The 22,152-nt window shown below is 44.5% G+C and overlaps 1 protein-coding gene across 8 annotated transcripts in view; it reads right to left on the bottom strand.

Annotated features, from left to right (window-relative positions):
* LOC135027842 (uncharacterized) overlaps positions 1-22,152 on the bottom strand; it is a 1,366,020-nt gene that overhangs the window by 921,976 nt on the left and 421,892 nt on the right. For all 8 annotated transcript variants that reach the window (XR_010224289.1, XM_063953746.1, XM_063953745.1 and 5 more), the window contains exons 42-44: positions 19,765-19,894; positions 14,439-14,613; positions 12,243-12,382 (exon numbers count right to left, since the gene is read on the bottom strand). Coding sequence is in view for 7 of the 8 variants with exons in the window: in XM_063953746.1 (XP_063809816.1) it covers positions 12,243-12,382; positions 14,439-14,613; positions 19,765-19,894 (445 nt within the window). In the remaining variant the exon portion in view is untranslated. The remainder of the gene's footprint in view (positions 1-12,242; positions 12,383-14,438; positions 14,614-19,764; positions 19,895-22,152) is intronic.

Raw genomic sequence — 22,152 nt, 5'->3', positions numbered from 1 at the left:
ATTGATTACGATGGATTTACTAAGCTGTCGTATTCGGGTTTTTCTTTTCTTCCGATGTCGATGTCATTCGTGGTTTTTTACCTATTTTTACGGCAGTGATTAGCAAAACACTGCCGACTTTTTTTACAATCAATCTCGGCCGGATCTGTGTGATCCGTGCTGGGTTTTTTTTTTTTTTTTTAATTAAACACTGTAAAATAATTAAAAAAAATGCGTGGGGTCCCCCCTCCTAAGCATAACCAGCCTCGGGCTCTTTGAGCCGATCCTGGTTGCAAAAATATGGTGAAAAAAATGACAGGGGTTCCCCCATATTTAAGCAACCAGCATCGGGCTCTGCGCCTGGTCCTGGTCCCAAAAATACGGGGGACAAAAATGAGTAGGGGTCCCCCGTATTTTTAAAACCAGCACCGGGCTCCACTAGCTGGACAGATAATGCCACAGCCGGGGGTCACTTTTATATAGTGCCCTGCGCCCGTGGCATCAAAAATCCAACTAGTCACCCCTGGCCGGGGTACCCTGGGGGAGTGGGGACCCCTTCAATCAAGGGGTCCCCCCCCTCCAGCCACCCAAGGGCCAGGGGTGAAGCCCGAGGCTGTCCCCCCCCATCCAATGGGCTGCGGATGGGGAGGCTGATAGCCTTTGTTGTAAAAGAAAAGATATTGTTTTTAGTAGCAGTACTACAAGGCCCAGCAAGCCTTCCCCGCATGCTGGTACTTGGAGAACCACAAGTACCAGCATGCGACGGAAAAACGGGCCCGCTGGTACCTGTAGTACTACTACTAAAAAAATACCCAAAAAAAGACAAGACACACACACCGTGAAAGTATAATTTTATTACATACATACACACATACATACATACTTACCTTAAGTTCCCACGCAGGTCGGTCCTCTTCTCCAGTAGAATCCAAGGGGTACCTGTTGAAGAAATTATACTCACGAGATCCAGGGGTCCAGGCTCCTCGGGAAATCCAGGGGTAATCCACGTACTTGACAAAAAAAACAAAACGGTGTCCCGAGCCACGAACTGAAAGGGGACCCATGTTTGCACATGGGTCACCTTTCCACGAATGCCAGAAAGCCACTCTGACTTCTGTCTAAGTGGGTTTCTTCAGCCAATCAGGGAGCGCCACGTTGTAGCACTCTCCTGATCAGCTGTGTGGTCCTGTCCTCACTGACAGGCAGCACACGGCAGTGTTACAATGTTGCGCCTATGCGCTACATTGTAACCAATGATGGGAACTTTCTGCCCTGCGGTTGACCTAAAGTGACGTCACCGCTGAGCAGAAAGTTCCCATCATTGGTTACAATGTAGCGCATAGGCGCTACATTGTAACACTGCCGTGTGCTGCCTGTCAGTGAGGACAGGACCACACAGCTGATCAGGAGAGTGCTACAACGTGGCGCTCCCTGATTGGCTGAAGAAACCCACTTAGACAGAAGTCAGAGTGGCTTTCTGGCATTCGTGGAAAGGTGACCCATGTGCAAACATGGGTCCCCTTTCAGTTCGTGGCTCGGGACACCGTTTTGTTTTTTTTGTCAAGTACGTGGATTACCCCTGGATTTCCCGAGGAGCCTGGACCCCTGGATCTCGTGAGTATAATTTCTTCAACAGGTACCCCTTGGATTCTACTGGAGAAGAGGACCGACCTGCGTGGGAACTTAAGGTAAGTATGTATGTATGTGTGTATGTATGTAATAAAATTATACTTTCACGGTGTGTGTGTCTTGTCTTTTTTTGGGTATTTTTTTAGTAGTAGTACTACAGGTACCAGCGGGCCCGTTTTTCCGTCGCATGCTGGTACTTGTGGTTCTCCAAGTACCAGCATGCGGGGGAGGCTTGCTGGGCCTTGTAGTACTGCTACTAAAAACAATATCTTTTCTTTTACAACAAAGGCTATCAGCCTCCCCATCCGCAGCCCATTGGATGGGGGGGGACAGCCTCGGGCTTCACCCCTGGCCCTTGGGTGGCTGGGGGGGGGGACCCCTTGATTGAAGGGGTCCCCACTCCCCCAGGGTACCCCGGCCAGGAGTGACTAGTTGGATTTTTGATGCCACGGCCGCAGGGCACTATATCAAAGTGACCCCCGGCTGTGGCATTATCTGTCCAGCTAGTGGAGCCCGGTGCTGGTTTTAAAAATACGGGGGACCCCTACTCTTTTTGTCCCCCGTATTTTTGGGACCAGGACCAGGCGCAGAGCCCGATGCTGGTTGCTTAAATATGGGGGAACCCCTGACATTTTTTTCCCCATATTTCTGCAACCAGGATCGGCTCAAAGAGCCCGAGGCTGGTTATGCTTAGGAGGGGGGACCCCACGCAATTTTTTTTGAAAAAATAAGCACTTTCCCACCCCTTCCCACTGATATACATGCACGGATCTCATGGATCCGTGCATGCCTATCCAATCACGAATAAAAAAAAAAGGTCTGTTTTTTTTTAGCACTTTTTTACGAGTTGTAATTTTTCACGGCAGTGTTTGTTCTTTTTTTGCTTTGCACTTCTTAGTAAATGACCGAGATTCATACTTAAACAGCCGCGTTTTGACCGATGGTGTATTCATTCGTAATTTTTTACCTGAACTTGCAAAAAATTACGAATGCCCTCATCACTGCCGTGATTAGTGCTTAGTAAATTACCGAGATGACACTTTGATGAAAAAACGGCATCTCGGTCAAAATCGGGAGCTTAGTAAATTTCCCCCAATACGTCTATGCTGGACCCATAATCTCCAGGTTACTATCTGTATGCTATATAAATGTTTTGTATAAATAAAATACAAAACCGCTTCAGGACAGTTTTGCAAAGTTGATACTAAGCTAGCCTGGTGATAATGGTTAACTTACACATGTACAAGTTCAAATATTATTAGTTTGGGCTTTTTTTTTTCTAAGTGGCAAAGCTGGAAACTAAAAGGTACAACAAGCTGCAGTCATCTACAACCGGTGACAACACGGGTTCCTATATCACTAATTTGGGGTACAGAGTGTGAAAGCAATTTGTGACCCCCCCCTCTCTCTCTTCCCCTTGCAAGAGGGCACTTGAGGGTTTAGCTTTGGAATCCCCCTTCCAACTGTGCATAGTGTTTAGAACCGTGCAACCGACCCCTTCCCTCCTCAGATTGTTTAGAATATGCAAGTGCTGTATTTTGCTGCTAGAAGAATTATCAAAGCTTCGAAAGAGATAAAGTATTAGTATCAGCTGTCATTTTCAGTCTCACCATATAACTATTTGATTGTGTACTAGAAAAAGCACCCCAGTCCTTGTTATATCTCTGTAGGATGATGCACATTACAAATCCACATATCAGGAGACAAACACATCCAGTAGCCCGATTGTCTGTCACTGATTCCATTTCTAGCTAGATATGCTGTGATATAAATGGCACTCCTTAGTTGCTTATTGTGTAGCCACATCTTTTCCATCCCCAGAAAGCTGGGAGTGTTTCTGTACTGTGTTTAACTTATTTCTAGGATAAAGTGGACTATTTTCTATAGGCAAGTTTTAGAGGAAGAGGCAGCTCACTTGCAAACATAGACACTTAGGGATCTATTTACTAAGCCTTGGAGAAAGATAAAGAGGATGGAGGCAAAGTACCAGCCAATCAGCTCCTAACTTTTGAAAAATTAGAGTTAGGACGGAGCTGGTTGCCTGGTACTTTATCTCCGTCTACTTTATCTGTTTCCAAGGCTTAGTAAATAGACCCCCGACAGAGGCAAATGCAGGATGTCTGGAGGGGGGTTTCCAAATGTTTGATTTTAGAGCGATTGTCGCCAGCCCATGAAGGATGCATAATTAGCATGTAACAGGCTGTAGTATGCCTCAAACAAAGTAGAGTTTATGTAATACTGTATTTCATACATAAAGAATCCAGGATCAATGACCAGATTATCTCTCTGATGTGATTATTAAGCACTTACATCCACAGACACACACACACAGCAGGCTTGGTAGGAAAATCTGCTGCCACTGGACATGTGCAGCAGCTCCATTCTGCCTTTTACACTGCATTTAGTGGTCTCTAGCCAGGCTGTGGGGAAGGGGGCTTACGGGCAACTGGAAACCCCCCTGCTTTTGCCTATGACTTGCATTACACCTATCGCTGCGTTTTGCCAGCACAGTTTGGATAAACAAAAATTGCTGAAAAGTGGCTTACACTGTAAAATGAGCACACTTCATGCTTAGAAGAGGGTGACAGACTAAGAATAGCAACAGATATTTTTCTTTTTACATTGTCTAACAGTTGTTTTTCAGCTGCTGGCAGGAATGTTCAAAAACATCTAAAATTATTTTCACATTTACTGTACCAAATCCCTAAAACTTCTGAGGGCCTGGGTGGCCCCCCAAGTCCCCAGAGATAAACTTAATATTTCCATACTATCATTTCTAATTTCCCACTTGCTCCACTGTTTATGGCAATCACATTTAATCTCAGTTTGTGTTTCACTGACTACCAATATAAGACTTTGAAAGAACAATTTTCAAGGACACCAATTTTTTATTTGATCTGTGCAGCATAGACCTTAGTTAAGCCTCGGAATGATGGAATTTCAAACTGGGTTGATCTCTACTATCCCATCTATTTCATATCTATCTATCTATCTATCTATCTATCTATCTATCTATCTATCTATCTATCTATCTATCTATCTGTCCGTCTGTCCGTCTGTCCGTCTGTCTATCTAACTATCATTAGTAAGTACGTATTTATTTTTACTATAATCCTAAACTAAAGAAACATCTATACAATCCTAACCTCCATTTTGTCTAATATTAGTAACAATTATTAATTGCATCAGAATTTAAAAAAATGATATTTGATGTAATTTGTATCTGCTGAAAGTCATCTAGTAATACTGTATATTGAAGCTTGTTCTTTACCACTGCCCCATGGGAGTTAAATTCTAAATGCTGATGCTGTCAGTAAAGCTACAGTAGCAGACATTCCACTGTGAACAGCAGCTTGTACAGTGGGCTCTCTGTCCCCTGACTTGGATTGCTCTCCTCCATAAACACATTAGAGATACATTAACACATTCTGTTAGCATCCTGCACGACCATCCATCTGCTATGGTGGCTTAAAGCCTGTTTGCTGTCTCAGAGTGCCAAATGTATTTTTTTCTTACCTTACACAAGTGCCAAGAATTGATTGAAATTAAAAAAAAAAAAGGTAAATATCTTTTCAGTTGAGCATATCCAATAATTCTTCATGATGGGAACTGAGAAACTACACAAAACCTGTTTTCCAATGTACTTGTCATTTCGAACAAGCAAACTGTAACTGAGCTCAAATAAAAAAACATTCCTGTGTACCACGGTAAATAAATATAAATTATATTTATTATTTTTCATTAAAAAAAGATTAAATTAACTTCTAACCACTACTTTATACAAGTAAGACAAAATAAATGATTGATAATAAACTGAAAGGGATTATATAGCATAAACAATAAGCGTTATGGTAGACTTACCATAGTTAACTCTTTGCCTTTGAAGTTCGTAGGATCCACAGGGAAGACCTTGGGGGGGGGGTTTGCGGGGGGGGGGGGGGGGGGGTGGAGGTAATTGAAAAGGACCAGGCACCAAACAGTTAAAGCTGTGAGCTCCCAGGATGCTGCAGTCCTTCCCCACTAAACCCTGCCCCCAACCCAGGCTATTCAGTGTTGTAAACAAGCCCAAGGCAGGAGCTGGATAGGACAGTAGGATGACTGGTGCACACAAGAGACAAACTCTCACTCAATCAAGAAGGGAAACGGTGAACAAGAGAAGAAACCCATAGAAGCCAGGTGAGTCAGGGTGGGCGCCCTGTGTATCCTATGTACCCCGAAGAACAAAAGTTAACTATGATAAGTCTACCATAACTCTCATTTTCTTCTTCGGGTCCACAGGGAAGACCTTGGAGATGTCCCAAAGCAGTTTTCTTAAGGGAGGGGAAGCTCCTGATCAGAGAGCAGAATCGAGCACCCGAAGGAAGCATCCTGAGAAGCAAAGGTATCAAAGGCATAGAACCTAAGAAATGTGGGGACTGAAGACCATGTGGCAGCCTTCAACGGTTGTTCAGCAGAGGCGCCATGGCGGACAGCCCATGAAGGAATCACAGAGCGAGTAGAATAAGCAGAGACTGTACTCGGTACAGGGAAGTCAGCCAGCGTGTAAGTTTGTGAGATAGTCATGTGAAGTCATCTAGCCAGAGTTTGTTTGTTAGCTGGCCAGCGCCTCTTGTGGAACCCATATAGAAAGAACTGCCATCACAAATTATGGGGCCCAGGACTGACATAATAGGCAGGGGCCCTAAACCCCCCCCCCCCCCCCCTCCTGCTACTTTTTACTTACACAAAAGAAATAACAATGGTGCCCCCCCCCCCTCCCCTTTTCACCACCAATGCCCTAGCAGCCAGAATTAAGCCTCACATGGCTAGGAGAAAGGGTAAGTATTCAGAATGATATTATAAACTAGTAAAGAGACTGGCATTTGCCAGGTCACTTGGTACCCCCCAAACACTACTTCCACCTTTCTGCACCCTCCCCGTTCCACCCTGACCCATAACAGCTGTATATTTACACTGTCCTTTGTGTTGGGTGAACACGATGTACCTCCATCCTCTCTAGCTGGCCAATCTTGTCACTATAGTATGTGCTGTTGGGGGAAGGGGGCCATGCGTTTGCTGCTTGTTCCCCGACTCCCACTGCACATATCGAAGACCGAAACCTATTATTAGATAGATGGTCATTTGGTGCATGACCATCTTTCCCTTCTGTTTTATGCCCTTGTCAGTGTAATAAGCCAGCACATTAACTATAAAGCATAATAATACTAATAATGGTTTTAGGGAGTAGTAAGGAAAGTACAGCATAGGGGGTATAACAAACATGGCAAAACACAGCTTTTGTACAATGTCTTAACTAACTGCTTTTGACTGATGACCTGAAAGCTGAATTTGGTTTTTCAATGTTTTTATGTAGTCCCCCTGCCCCAGCCTTCTTCAGCCAAAATGACGTCTAAATAGAATGGGTCACATTTGCTCAAACAACCGGTATTAAAAGGGAATAATAACACCACATAAACATATACTGTACCACATACACTCTCACATCCACATATGCAGACACAGCCACATATACAGACAGCCACACACATCCACATATGCAGACATAGCCACATACATTCATACAGCCACTAATCTAACACACTGAACTAAGCATCATGCCTGAGTCTGGTGTGGTGTGTGCCTTCCTACATATGCACTGTCACTGCCCTGGCACTTTCTTTACCCCATCAGTCCCCTTTGCTAGTCTCACCTCTTGCTCCCGAGTAAACCACCCAAATAGCATTAGCAGTGGCAGCGCAGCGGGCAGGGGGGTAGAGTGTTTGTGCGGGAGACGGGCAGTCGGCTGTCAGGAGGTGGGTGCACTGCCTGACACTGCCGGCAAGCTCCACCTCCTCCCCTTAACATTGCTGAGCACTGGAAACAGCAGCCTGCAGCAGTAGCAGCGCCGGGCAGGTGCCCTTAGAACCTCATTCACGTTACGGCTTGCGGCCAGTAGGAGCGGGCCCCCCTCTCTGTTACAGTGTCCAGGCCTGGAACTGCTGAACTGGCAGTCACCCCTTGATGGCGGCCCTGCATATAGGACAAAAAGAGAATCAGATTTCCTGATGGAAATGCTACGATCCACATAAATCCGAAGAGAACGGATCACATCCAAGGAGGCCTTCCCTACTGAGAGGTCCAGAGGCTATAGCCAAAATAAAAAGTGTTTTTGCCATCAGTCATTTGACATCCACTGAGTCCAGAGGTTCAGAGGGGACTCCTGTAGCGCCTGGAGAACCAATTATAAATCCCACGGAGCCACTGAAGGGACAAAGGGAGGTTAAATACGAAGAACACCTTGAAGGAAGGTGCGGACATCCGCCAATGGAGCAAGTCTTTGCTGGAATCAGACTGACAGAGCAGAGACGTGCACTTTCAGAGATGCCAGGAGGAGTCCGAGATCCAATCCAGCTTGGAAAAAGGCAAGGACCCTGGAAACCCCCAAAAACAGTGGGTCATAGTTTCTTTCAGCACACCACTGGAAGTAAGCATTAACAGATATGGGCTGATTCAGGCTTCTGAGACCTGAGAATGGTTTGAATCACAGAGCAGGAGAAACCTTTTAACCTTAGGAGCGATGACTCAAGAGCCACGCTGTCAAAGACAGGCGAGTTAGGTCCAGGTGCAGACAGGGACCCTGAGACAACAGATCTGGTCACAGACGAAGTGGAAAGCGAGCGTCTATAGAGAGACTCTGGAGATTGGTGAACCAATGGCGCCTGGGCCAGGCCGGAGCAATCAACAGGACAGTGCCTCCTTCTTGCTTAATTTTGCAAAGAACCCTGGGAAGGATGGAGACCGGAGGGAAGAGGTACACAAGATGAAAGGTCCACTTCACTGCAAGGGCGTCCACAAAGGCTGCTTCGGGGTCTTTGGTCCTGGACCCATACACGGGAACCTTGTAGTTGAGACGTGTGGCTATGATGTCCACGTCCAGTAGGCTCGATTTGTCCACTACGAGCTGGAAGACTTCTAGGTGCAGAGCCCATTCTCCGACATGTACGTTGTGGCGGCTGGAGAAGTCCGCCATCCAGTCGAGGATCCCTGGTAAGGAGCACCCAATCCAGAATCCAGAAGGGGTGACCCTCGTCCAAGTGGGACGTCTGTAGCCACCAGGATAGGGACAGGCGAACTTCTGGAGAAAGGACCATCATTTAGGACCTGATCAGATACTACTGTTCATTCCACCTGGAGATGATCAGTTGTTGAAGGGACCTGGAGTGGAATTGGGTGTACTCCACCATGTTGAAGGTGGAGACTGTGTCCCCAAGACCTGCATTGCTGAGTGGATGGACACTCAGCAACTGCAAAGTAACATGCGTACTCGCTTTTGCAGTGCGGAAATTTTGTCTGCTGGCAGGAAAATTCTCTATACATGAAAACTGAGGAGAGCTCCCAGATGCAACATCCTTTTAGAAGGAGCAGAGAGGACTTTTTCCAGTTGATGAGCCAGTCGTGTGTTTGCAGGAAAGAATTGGTCAGCTGAAGGTTGTGGTGAAAGACCTCCGGAGAGTGTGCCAGAATCAGCAGATAATCTAGGTATAATATAACCCTTGACGATGAAGCTGGGCCGCCATAACAGCCATGATTTTAGTAAAGACCTGAGGAGCTGTAGAAAGACCAAAAGGCAGTTTCCGAAAATGGAAATGTTGCATGGCGGATAGGAAACCAGAGAAATCGTTGATGATAGGGCGCAATATGCACATGCAGGTAAGCATCCTGAATGTCCAGAGACACCATAAAGTCCCCAGGCTCCATTGCTAGGACAATGGAGTGGAGGGTTTCCATACGAACTCATTGGGTTTCTGAACCAAGAAAAAAGTAGAGTAAAAACCTGTCCCTTGATGTGCCAAAGGGACAGGGATTACTTCCCCTAAGTGCTGCAGAGACTGAATGGCCCTCTGGAGGGCCAGGGCTTTGACCATGTCTGTTGGAGGGGCTATACAAAAGAACTGCTGGGGGGGTGTCTCTGGAATGAAAGAGAGTACCCGTGAGAGACCTCTTTTTTCATAAAGGCGTCTGTGGTGGTATGACGCCAGGACTCTGGGACTGAAGGAGTCAACTCTCACCTTGGTATCCCCCAGAAGGAGGCCCCTGCCCCATCAAGTAAGGTTTGTCAGCAGACTTGGTGGCTGGATGTCTGGTAGCCAAAGCCAGTTTAGCACAGGGCTTGGACACCTTTGTGGAAGTAGACTGCTGAAGGAAAGGGAGATGACCAAGGCTTTGGAGTAGTTGCTGAGGGCAGAAAAGTAGATTTTGACACTGCTAGAGTAGCCACTATTGTGTCCAAATCTGCGCCAAATAGAATATCCCCAGTGTAGGGCAGTGATTCAAGGGACTTCTTGGAGTCAGTGGACCAGATTTAATGTTGCCCGAGCTCAGCGGCTGTGCAGGATGCCGGACGAACTCTGATGTTTTTTAAAAGGGGCAATTACTGACAAGGCAAAACCATTCTGGACACCTTGGAAGCTAGGAGACCAGTATACAAAGCCGCTTCACCTAAGAAGGAGGCTGCTTACCTGGTATGGGAGATGTGGGACAGCTGTTCCCTGGTAAAATATAGAGGGGAGGCTGTCTTCTAGGGCCTTTGCTCAGCTCTCAATAGCCTTAGCCACTCAGGCTGCAGCCACAGCCAGCCATGTAATAGCTCCCGTAAGAGCAAAGACAGACTAAAGACAAGTTTAGATTTTTCTACCCCTAGCTTCCTTCAGGGAAATTGCAGACAGGATAGACAAAGTAGAGCTTCGAACCAGGCATGCCACGTGAGAATCCACTGCAGCGGGAATGTCCCACTAAGCACAATCTTCAGCTGGGAGAGGGTAAAACAAAGCTAAGAGTTTTGGTATCTGAAACGTCTAACTAAGGGCACTCCATGCTTCACGCATGAGGTCAGTGAGCTGTTCAGATTGAGGGAATTCAGCCTTAACAACCTTCAGGCATTTGAATACGGGGTTTTTGTCTTAGGAGCTGGCTCCTCCTCCTCCTCTATTTGCATAATAGTTTTGACTGCACGTACTAGCATCCACTGTAGAATGATGCTCCTCCCTCGAAGTGGACTCAGGGAAAGAGAGACGTCTGCCTTATCTGCCTCCCCAGCTGATACATCAGAATCTGAAAGCTGAGTAGACCGTGAGGATGGTACCATACATCTATGAGCTTTAGCCTCTAAGGGTCTGTCATCATGTAACATTTGCTGGAAGGCGACAGAAGTTTGAACCACATTCTGGACTGAGTTGAGATAGTACATCCACCCAGGGAGGAGGCATAGAGGAGACTGGTAAAAGCAGGTTGTAACTGCTATGAGAATCCCATGGGGGAGGCAAAACGGGAGCTGCTGAGTGGTCCACTATCTGCGCCAAAACCTGTGAAAAGGAAGACACCCATGGGGGGTCCTGAACAGCGGCTGGTGGGGCAGGCTGGCCAGGAGGAATATAGCAAGATGCACACAGACCATCAGTGTCCTGAGAGGATAACCTCACTGAACAGGACTTATATGAGACCAGTACAGGGGCAGCAGCCTCCTTGTTACCCTTGCCTTTGAAAGACAATGCAGCAGTAACAGTTTAGAACACTGTAACAGTGTGTAGCAAGTATAGCAATGTGACTTACTTCACAAATACGTGTAAATGTGAAGTACAGTGTACCCCTATACACCTGTATCTTAGGGTTATAAGAATAGAAGGGATAGGTATATGCTGACAGAGAGAAAACCAGAGAGCAGAACTAGCATAAGTCACATGCAATGCATATAACAATATACAATTGCAATGGGCACTAAATTAACTATTCAGACCACAGTGGCCCTTGGGAGAGGTATAAAAGGAGACTGGACCCAGAGTTACCGGAGACCTGCAGCTTCAGCACTGAAGTAAAATGACCGCTGAGCATCTTTGAGTGGAAGGAGGGTGAAGGAGAAGCATCTCAGAGACGGGAAGCAGCAGTGGAATTGCGCTCTGAGGTGGGGGAGGGGCCGCCGGGATAAAGCTGACCACCCATATACTGATGTTAACCTCCAGCTGCCACTGTCCACTAGAAATACCCCAGCGCCAGTATACATTTGCTCTGGTGGACTAGTGGGCTCCCTGACCAGAGGAGAGGCTGAACTAAAAGATGCAGGTCCCTGAAAACGGGGACCCGTCTTACCTGTCCCCCCGTTCTCCGACTGTAGTCTGTGGGTCTCCAGGGAGCTTGTTAGTGACCGCCGTAATCACTAGTCCACTCATTAGTGTTGCAGTGCTGGCAAGTAGCAGCAGCACTGGCGTCCTCAGGACAGCCTAGCACTGCTTGCTTTAAGTGTAAAAAACAGAAAATAAAATAAGCCAGAAAATAAAAAGCTTGGGGCTGCTTAAAAGCAGCCTTACTGTTAAATGGTGCATCCGGCACCTAACAGGACCAAATCCAAACTGAATAACCGAGTCTGGAGGCAAGGTATAGCGGAGAAGGACTGGAGCATCCTGGGAGCTCAAAGCTTTAACTGTTTGGTGCACGGTCCTTTCCAATCACCTACTCCCCGAGTTCTTCCCTGTGGATCCCTATGGACCCTGAAGAATAAATACTTTTTACCTATACAATACACAAAGAATAAGTGTGTTTTTGTTAAAATATTGTAAATCATTTTGCAAGCGCTATATAATAAGTGAATAAGTCCCAAATACCTTTCAGAAGGAGCTGGGCTTCAATGATGAAGTTGAGAGGCAATTCACTAACACCAACTATCCGGAAGCAGTTCAGGAGGCTGTCGGGAAGCTTAGACTTGTGGGAGTAGTTATTCTCATGTACAGTGTCAGTAGGTGATCTAAATTTACATAAAGTAATACAAACTCAAAGTGCATTTCAGACATAAAATAAACCATTATCAAAATCAATTTTAAAAGTAAGATTAGAGAACAGACAGAGATAGGGCAACTTTCCTAATCTCAGAGCTAAATGATAAATTGTATGGCAGTGGCCTATGTAAGTGCTACGCGGGATGGGGGTGGGGTGGGTTAAGTTTAGTGTGCAGGGAGGGGGGTATGGTTAGGCACAACTGGGGGGGGGGTTAAGGTTAGGCGGCGAGGGGAAAGTCAGTTAGGTATAGGGTGCGGGGAGGGGGGGTTAGGTTTACGCACCACATGGAGGGGATTAGGGTTAGGTTGGTGAGGTGGGTTAGGGTCAGACACCTAAAAGGGAGGGTTAGGGTAAGGTAGGGTGAGGGTTAGACTCCTTAACACCCCATGTCAGGATTTCAACTGTCGGGATGCTGCTGTCACACTCCTGACTGTCAGCATCCAGAAAGCCAGGATTTTAGTTCTCAACCCATTTCAAGTGGCTGTTTGAAAGTCAAACTGTAAGTCAAAAGACTTTAGACTTTATTGTGATACGCAAATTACTCAACCAAATGCAGTTTTTGCCAATGTGCCTAGCTCTACGGAAAGGTTCTAAAAATTTTATATTTGGACAATCCCATCCAAAGTGCTTGAATAAAATCTATATAAATTTAAATAATTGACTAAATAAAAAAAAATAAAAACTGGTTCCCTTTATAACAAGGAGAACATGGGGATACCCTGGTCATCATGAAAAGAAGCCCCAGGCTGTCTAGCACCGCTGCTGGTGAAGGACTGTGGGCACTCCAAATGTTTATTACTTTTTTCAAAAGGTTTGTTAGTTCTGGCAGGTGCATAGAAAACTTCACACTAGAAACAGGATGGTTTAATACATGGCTTGTAAGTAAAAATCACCTGTTTGTGGACACGTATATTTTATTCAGTCTCTATTCCAACATAGAAGGGTTTCTATAGTGCTATACAACCACCTCAATTGACCGGGACTTCACCAATTCTATACAGGTTATAAATATATATATTTTTTATTTACTTTATTAGCTGTTCCCCAAGACTCATTTTTATTTTTAACTTTCATATTGGAAATTGTTATTCACCCTCTTTAGAAGACTCTAACCCTGGAATATATTAGAAGTTATATATACAGAACATACAGTGATTAAATACCACTTTTTTTGCTAGATGTATTAATGTTTTTACACTTTTAATATCATGTATGATATTTGCCTAATATCCATTGGTTAGATACATTTATTGTACAGTATAATTAATATATAGAATACATGGAGATTATTTTAATTTATATGAGAAATATTAAATTTCTGTTTTTCGGCTTTGTTTAGAAAGCTGTGGTTTGGGCTTTTTCAAACCACTGAACATTACATACCATGCCATGCAAACAGTTTCATACTGCAGACTGGGCTCACAGACCGCATCCTATGTATGGCGGTATAAAAGCCACACACAAAGTAAATCTATCTACAGTGTCTATATACTCCTAGCTAGACCAGTAGATACCGGCAGCTCTTTCCTGTGGCTCACCATCTTTTTTATTTTTGTTATCCAGTAAGCTCAGTGAAGAGTGTACACAACTCACTATTATGAAATCGTTTATTATCTATGCCTGGATTATAATGAATTACAGGTAAAAATTTCTTCATTATTTATATTCTTTATCTATTCCATTTATATAACATAAAAGAAACTGCACAAAAGATCCAATTGTTCATTAAGAATACTTCTAGCATTGTTATCCTAAATGGCCAGTACAATGGTGAGAACATGGACACTGTGAATGGCTGCTAATTATCCAGCATAACTACATGAACTGGTCCATTTTTACAGTGTGCTCTTATTTATATTACATAGAGATTAATGTGGATATATAATAGGTAGCAATGATGGTTGGTGCTATAACACAGTACTAGTTACAGTAATTGCCAATGTCTATCTCTGTGATGTCTGGAAAGCAAGTGAAAGCAATCACAAAGATGAGACCAATTAGCAGTCAAAATTAAGCGTTCATACCTTTTAATGATGGCTATGCATGCACCTGCTGTGTTTAAAGGTACCTCTTCCAACTGCATAGTGACGGTTTCTCTACCACCATGCTTAGCTGACTGAATCTGTGTAAGTAGCTGCGCTAACAACCAAAGGCTGTGCTGGGGTAACTGTTCAAGTCCATTTATGCACACCCAGGCACCTGTAAGACAACAGCAAGAGTCAGGTATTAAATGATCCAAAATGTTAAATGACATTAGAGATGCTACACTCCCATCCAGCAGAACCCTGATTTGTGAACCCAGTGATTCTGCAGAACTGCTTAATTTATTCATATTGATAACTAGAATGAGGGGTTGTTAAAAAAAAACATGCATCCGTTTCTAACCGTGATTGAAAGACTGATGTTTGTGAAAAACATAGGAGTGTCACTGCTGTTTAGGGGGAGGGAAGAGACCAGATCTCCGTCCATGCACGGTGATTGCCTGACCTCCGTGATGGGCGGCTTGTGCGTCCACATCTGTGGTGCAAACTGATGGTGCCGGGGAAGAACCGATACAGAGTCCTTGGATGCAGTTCTGATCAGTAATGCAGCAGAAGGCGTAACACTTCCTGCTGCATTACCATATAGTGCTATTAGTGCTTCCATGTAAGCAGCCACATCCAACCACATCTGAATAAGGGCCATTGTGATGTTTGTAATTGAACTGCTCACATTTATGGATGCTGGCACAAGAAGAGTTGCATCAGTGGTAGAAGTGAATTCTGCCATGTAGCTGTTTCCCTGGCATGACATTTAAACTAGCTGAGGGGATGGGGCTAAAACTATATTTTAGAGTAAGTCACACTTTAAATATAAACCCTAAGGGCCTGAATCTGAGTCGCATATAATGCACTTGCAGTTCCAGCCACTTCCTATTATCAGATGTGAGCATCTGCTGTTAGTCAGACACATCAATGTGACTGCACTACCATCCACCTGCTTATGAGAGCAGCCATCATGGCTAGCAGGGTTGGACTGGCCCACAGGGGAAACCCCCGGTGGTCCCCACTGCCACTGCCTGGGGTGTGTGTGTGTGTGTGTGTGTGTGTGGGGGGGGGGGGTACGGTGGGATTTGGGGGGGCACCCAGGTTCCAGACTGTGCACATGAATTATAGATTATACATATGTTAGCTTATACTGCGCAGGACTACGGTCTATTTTCTACAGTGCATTGCTGTTATTAATCTGGTACATTATCATGCATGCACTAGCAGTATTTACTATATATATTATTTATCAAGGGGCCCAACCCATCCACTCTCTGATGGTTAGGCAAGCCTTTATTGGGCCTGGCCACACCCATAAGAATGGGCCCCTAAAACAGCATTCCCCCGGTGGGCCCTTCATGCCCCAGTCCGACACCGATGGCTAGTGTCAGCAATTGCACCACACCTAGCCTTAGTGCAGGAGATCTGACTGAATCTGATGGATGTCACTCAGTTCAGGAAAGGACACTCCCATCAGCCATAATATTAGAACCACTAACTGATGAAGTAGCTAACACTAATTATATCATAACAACGCATCTATCAAGGGGAGTGATATATTAGGCAGCAAGTGAACAGTCAGTTCTTGAAGTTGATGTGTTGGAAGCAGGAAAAATGGGCAAGCATAGTGATCAGAGAGGCTTTAACAAGGGCCAAATTGTGGTGGCTAGACAATGATATCAGAGCATCTTCAAAATGCCCAGTTTTGTGGCGTGTTCCCTGTATGCAGTGATTAGTACCTACAAAAGTGGTCCAAGGAAGGACAAGTGGTGAACCGGCAACAGGGTCATAGGTGGCTCACTGATGCACGTGGGGAGCGAAGGCTAGCCCATCTGGTCCTATACTACAGTAGTACTGAAACAGTTAATGCTGACTATGTCAGGTTTCAAATCACATAATGCATCACGGCTTGCTGTATACAGATATGTCCTGATACAGATTTGCTGCAGTTGCACCAAAAACAACCCCTCTTGGCACGCCAGGTCCAGTAAGACTCTGCTAGCATTGGGCATGTTTTTTTGGTCAAAAATGCATTTTAGTCGCAATGCAATGTGACAAGGATGCATCAAGAGACTGTGCTGTTAAATGTGACATGCAACATCGGTATATCTGTGTGCGACTGAGTCTCTGAATCTGTATATAATGTGCAAGTTCCATCCATATACAGACTCAGTCACACACAATATACAAGTGTTGCATATAAAATTAATCAGAACAGTATCGATGCATACTAGTCGCACTGAGATTAAGACACATTGTTAGCACAAAAAAATGCCCAAAGCTAGCAGAGTTGCACTAAACCTGTCAACTCAGTCACGCCAGGCATCTTCCCGCTGTTTGGCGTATTGATATTAAACGTATGAATACACATATTTATGGACCTGTGTAGCTACAGACCGGTCAGAGTGCCCATGCTGACCCCTGTCCACCACCGAAAGTGCCTACAATTGAACAATGGAGCAATGGAAAAAGGTGGCCTGGCCTGTTTACCTGGGGAAGAGATGGCACCAGGATGCATTATGGGAAGAAGGCAAGCTGGCAGTGGCAGTGTGAAGTTATTGGCAACGTTATGTTGGTAAAAACGATCTTGCCATTAATCTGTATGATATTATGACACCCACCACCTACCAACACATTGTTGGGGACCAAATGCACCCTTCATGACAACAGTATTCTCTTATGGCAGTGGCCTCTTTCAGTAGGATAATGCACCCTGCCATATTGCAAAAATTGTTTAGAAATGGTTTGAGGAACATGACAAAGTTCAAGATGTTGACTTGACCTCCACATTTCCCATATCCAAGCATCTGTGGGATTTGTTGAAAAAAACAAAGGGAAGCCATAGAGGCCCCAACTCATAATTTATAGGGTTCTGCTGCTAGTGTCTTGGTGCTATATACCACAGGACAATTTCAGTGGTCTTGAGGAGTCCATTTCTCAATGTGTCAGAGATGTTTTGGTGGCATGAGGCACAGTATTAGGCAGGTGGTTTTACTGTTATGGATGATGGGTGTGTTCTACGTGTGAATGTCGCATTACTTCCCCAATGCCACTCAGTAATGATCCACAATGGAAAAGTGACTGAGATAGGTAAAAATCACTCGTATAGTAAATACTATAAGATGCATATGAAGCTCGCCACGCATGCACAATTTGCTATAAATCTCTTGATCCTTCCCCATTCGGAATTGCATGCAAGTCACAGTCAGGTCCTTAAAGCGTTAATTCATATAAGAATTAAAACATAAATAGTAAAAAAAAGAGCTCTTTGTAGGTCAAAAGTGAATTAATGTGCCTATTTGCAATTTAATATTAAACTAGCATAGCTGTTTGAATTCATTCTCTTCATTTATTTTTTTTTATATTGTATCTACTGACATTTGTTAAAGAAAAATGGAATTAGGTATTTCATTGCTAGATTCTGTACATGATTTAAAAATAAAATCCGCTTAAAATGTTTCCTGGTGCAAATGCTATTAAATAACTCAACCTCCGCTTGATTAATCCTAGTGACCATCACAGTCATTTTGAAATTGCCATCTGCTTCCCCTGTATGCCTCCATGATAATCAGATATGCACTGTACACAATTAGCACGACACAACCTCCGTGTTCAATCTAAAATTTTATTTTATTATGAAAAGATTTCATCTGCACTCTTGCCCCGCAGCTGCCAAAATGTCCACAAGACTTATTTGTAGTACTGTAAGAGCTAATTGAAATTGTATTACAATAATGGAAAGGATTCCCTTTAACATTAAATCACTGTAGCAGAGGAATTTACAAATTAGCCCATGGACATGGTTCTCTGCTGGAAACACATCCAGTGTAGAAAAATGTAATCCTTCATATTAACAATGGCTAAGATTTACTGCTAAAGACAATAGTGTGTTTCAAGCTACAGTATATCTCTTGTCTGGCAAAATGAAAATTGGAAAAAGTGTAATGGTTCTATGTAAAACAGTCATTTTCATATGATTTTTTTAATGCTCTAAATTTAAAGGGACCCCAAGTCTATATTTTTTATTTCCTTCCTGTGTGTGTCATATAAACAGTGGCACCGGTGGGGGCTGGGGGCTGGTGGTGGGGTTTCCAATTACCATGGCATGGGCTTGTTGGAGGGGCACAGGTTCTCCGCCTCACCCCTGTCGTTGGCAGCAGGCTCTATTCTCAGCTTAGCACATGCTTCTGTGTTCTCAGCTACGGTGGGTCCAGGAAGGCTACAGCAGCAGTCTCCAGTGCCTACAGGAGGACGGGAGCAATCGCACTGATCGTGTCCCCCCTAGATCTGCTCCTGGCTGAGGGGCCCATCCAACCCTCCTGCGCGGATTGCGGCTCCGAGCATACACTTTTTTCATATGTTTTTTTTTTAAAGAAGCTGACCAAGCCACTGTGATAAGGCCATGCCCCCTACATTATTTGCCCCATTCTCTACTGCCTTCCATATAAACATTAAAAGATGTAATTAATACTGCGTAATAATTGCTATAATGGGGAGGTCTGCTTGCAGTGCTCACTATTCTGCACAGTTCTCACTGTTACCTGTATCTCCTCTCAAACCTCTACTGTTAGTTTTACCAAGGTCAACATTTTTTCACACTGCAAAAGCTCAGGGGTGAACATGGGGCACATTATGACTGCATAGTGGGGGTTATTCTGAGTTGATTGCTCGCTAGCAACTTTTTGCAGCGCTGCGATCAGGTTAAATCTCGGCAAAACTGCGCATGCGTATGCACCGCAATGCGAAGGCGCGTCGTATGGGTACAAAGAGGATTGGTGCTGGGCAATGGATTTAACGAAGAATCCATTTGCACAGCCGATAGCAAGGTGATTGACAGAAAGAGGGCGTTTGTGGGTGTCAACTGACCATTTTCTGGGAGTGTTTGGAAAAACGCAGGAGTGTCCAAGCGTTTGCAGGGCGGGTGTCTGACGTCAATTCCGGGACCAAAAAGACTGAAGTGATCGCAGCAGCTGAGTAAGTCCAGAGCTACTCAGACACTACAAAAAACTTTTTTGTGCCGTTGGCTGCAAAAGCGTTTGCACACTTGTAAAACGAAAATACACTCCCCCATAAGCGGCGACTATCTGATCGCAGCACAGCAAAAAGTTGCTAGCGAGCAATCAACTCGGAATGACCCCCAATATGCGGTTAAGATGTTGCTAATTGTCATGGCCAGATCTGAAATTAAACTATAGGAGTGAAGTGACAGAAAACACACTGTGAGCTTGCGCATTGCCAGTACAATATGTAGAATATACTGTATTTAGCCTATACCATTATGCTAAGAAAACTTTGGGGTTACAGCCTTTTTTAAGATAAGTACCTGCGGCAGCAAGTCCTTTGCAAATGTCTTGCAGAATGTTGTGATCAAAAGTCTTTGTGCAGTTAAAACAGAAAAGTGGTTTTCCAAGAGCAAGTGCTAATTCTCGGATGGTAGACTTTTTTCCAGAGGCCTAGTGAACAAAATTCAAAATACATATACATACAGGAAACATATTAGTTACAATTGTAAAGGCTAAGAAAGGCTTCAGAAAAATTATTTAGCCACTTAATTAATATTTTTCACCCCAAAAAGGCACAGAAAAGGAGATTTATGGTAGACTTACCGTGGTTAAATCTCTTTCTGCGAGGTACACTGGGTTCCACTTGAAATACATTGGGTGTAGAGATGGATCTTGATCCAGAGGCACCAACAGGCTAAAGCTTTATTGGAGGGTTACCACCTGCGCACTGAGGTAATGTCAACCCCCTATTGGGTGTGGCGAGCTGCTGATGTTTGTAGGTGATCTAACCTACTGGAAAAGTTTGCAGAGTATAAACAACACAGCGCTCAACCCCTGATAAGAACTAATGCAGTGTCGGTGTTCACTTTATCTATGTGTTCTTATTCATGATAATAATAATAATAAATATAATAAATCACAAGTGTAAATCATACTCTGTATTGATGTTGAAAAAGTGCTGATATCAGTTTGATGTAACAATTAGACTTTTATTTCCGGAGTCACAGTGCTCCTTGTAGATACTTAGTAAATATAAGGTTAACTTTATAACTAATTGGGGTTATTTTTCAGTCCTATACTAAACACTATGGCCCTCATTCCGAGTTGATCGGTCGCAAGGCGAATTTAGCAGAGTTACACACGCTAAGCCGCCGCCTACTGGGAGTGAATCTTAGCTTCTTAAAATTGCGAACGATGTATTCGCAATATTGCGATTACTAACTACTTAGCAGTTTCAGAGTAGCTCCAGACTTACTCTGCCTGTGCGATCAGTTCAGTGCTTGTCGTTCCTGGTTGACGTCACAAACACACCCAGCGTTCGCCCAGGCACTCCCACCGTTTCTCCGGCCACTCCTGCGTTTTTTCCGGAAACGGTAGCGTTTTCAGCCACACGCCCCTGAAACGCCGTGTTTCCGCCCACTAACACCCATTTCCTGTCAATCACATTACGATCGCCGGAGCGAAGAAAAAGCCGTGAGTAAAAATACTTTCTTCATAGTAAAGTTACTTGGCGCAGTCGCAGTGCGAACATTGCGCATGCGTACTAAGCGGATTTTCACTGCGATGCGATGAAACATACCGAGCGAACAACTCGGAATGAGGGCCTATATTCATTTACTGGGTTCCTATAGTGAATATCTCTTCATTCCATAATAGTAAGGTTATTATGAGGGATGCACACGTATAATCCCATCAGGGATTACGACTATCAGGGTCATTCCACATATGAAACTGACACTCATAAGGGTTGTCAGTCTGTATTTATTCCACGAGACTGAAAGGTTGGCATTGTCGGTGTTTTATATTTTCACCAAAACATGGTATGTTTCACTAAAACATCAGAAATCCTGTACTATTTAAATGACTAATAAGGAGGCTCATATGCATTGCCAAAGCTGCAACTGAAATACTGCATCAAATATAAAACGTACTAACGTTTAAATCAAACAGACAGGATCAATTACAACTCAGCACGCGTTCCTGATTAACCAACAATCAATCAATTAATTGCAGCCAATCAGAAATTAGGAGGGACCATGTAAAGAGTCCCATGCAGCCCAGAATGATACACTGCTCCCAGAGGAAGGCCAATTAAGGCTGAAACGCGTTGGAGAAAAACGACACATCCAACACATCTAACACCTAGCATCATTCGAACACCCGCTGTAAAGATCAGCCGCTTCCAGATCCCACAGTCTCCTTCACTGGCCAGTGAAGTAGAGCCGCCGTCGGTGCTGCAGCGCGCCGGGGACCGAACGCCCGTAACAGGCTGACAGTGCCCGGAAGTGCCGTAGCCGTCGGTGATTCCGTCGCCCCGAAGGTCCGTGCCTCGGTGTGCAGGCTGCACACAGGGGCCCTGCGCCGGCCGCGGGGAGAGAGACGGAGGGACAGACGAACAGACACAGCGGGGGACGAGAGGCTAAGACGACAAGAGGAAGAAGGGTAAGTATATGCACCTGAGGGTTACGGGACGCCGCACCCCCAGAACATATATCCCCCAACTTACATCTCCATTGACATTTATACCAGGAAATTTACTGCGATCAGCAGGATTAAAAGACGGCCCTAATTAGGGCAGTGATAACACATTTAATATTGACTTTTGCGATCAGCAATTGGACCCCTTTTTATTTCTATTTTTTATTTTTTCATTATTTTTAATTTATTTTTATGTTGTTTTCATCCTTTTTTCGGCTAGTTAATCTGGA

The sequence above is a fragment of the Pseudophryne corroboree genome, chromosome 2, assembly GCF_028390025.1.
Source record: "Pseudophryne corroboree isolate aPseCor3 chromosome 2, aPseCor3.hap2, whole genome shotgun sequence".
NCBI lineage: Eukaryota > Metazoa > Chordata > Amphibia > Anura > Myobatrachidae > Pseudophryne > Pseudophryne corroboree.
The sequence above is the reverse complement of the archived record's forward strand: the minus strand, read 5'-3'. Positions and strand labels throughout refer to the sequence as shown.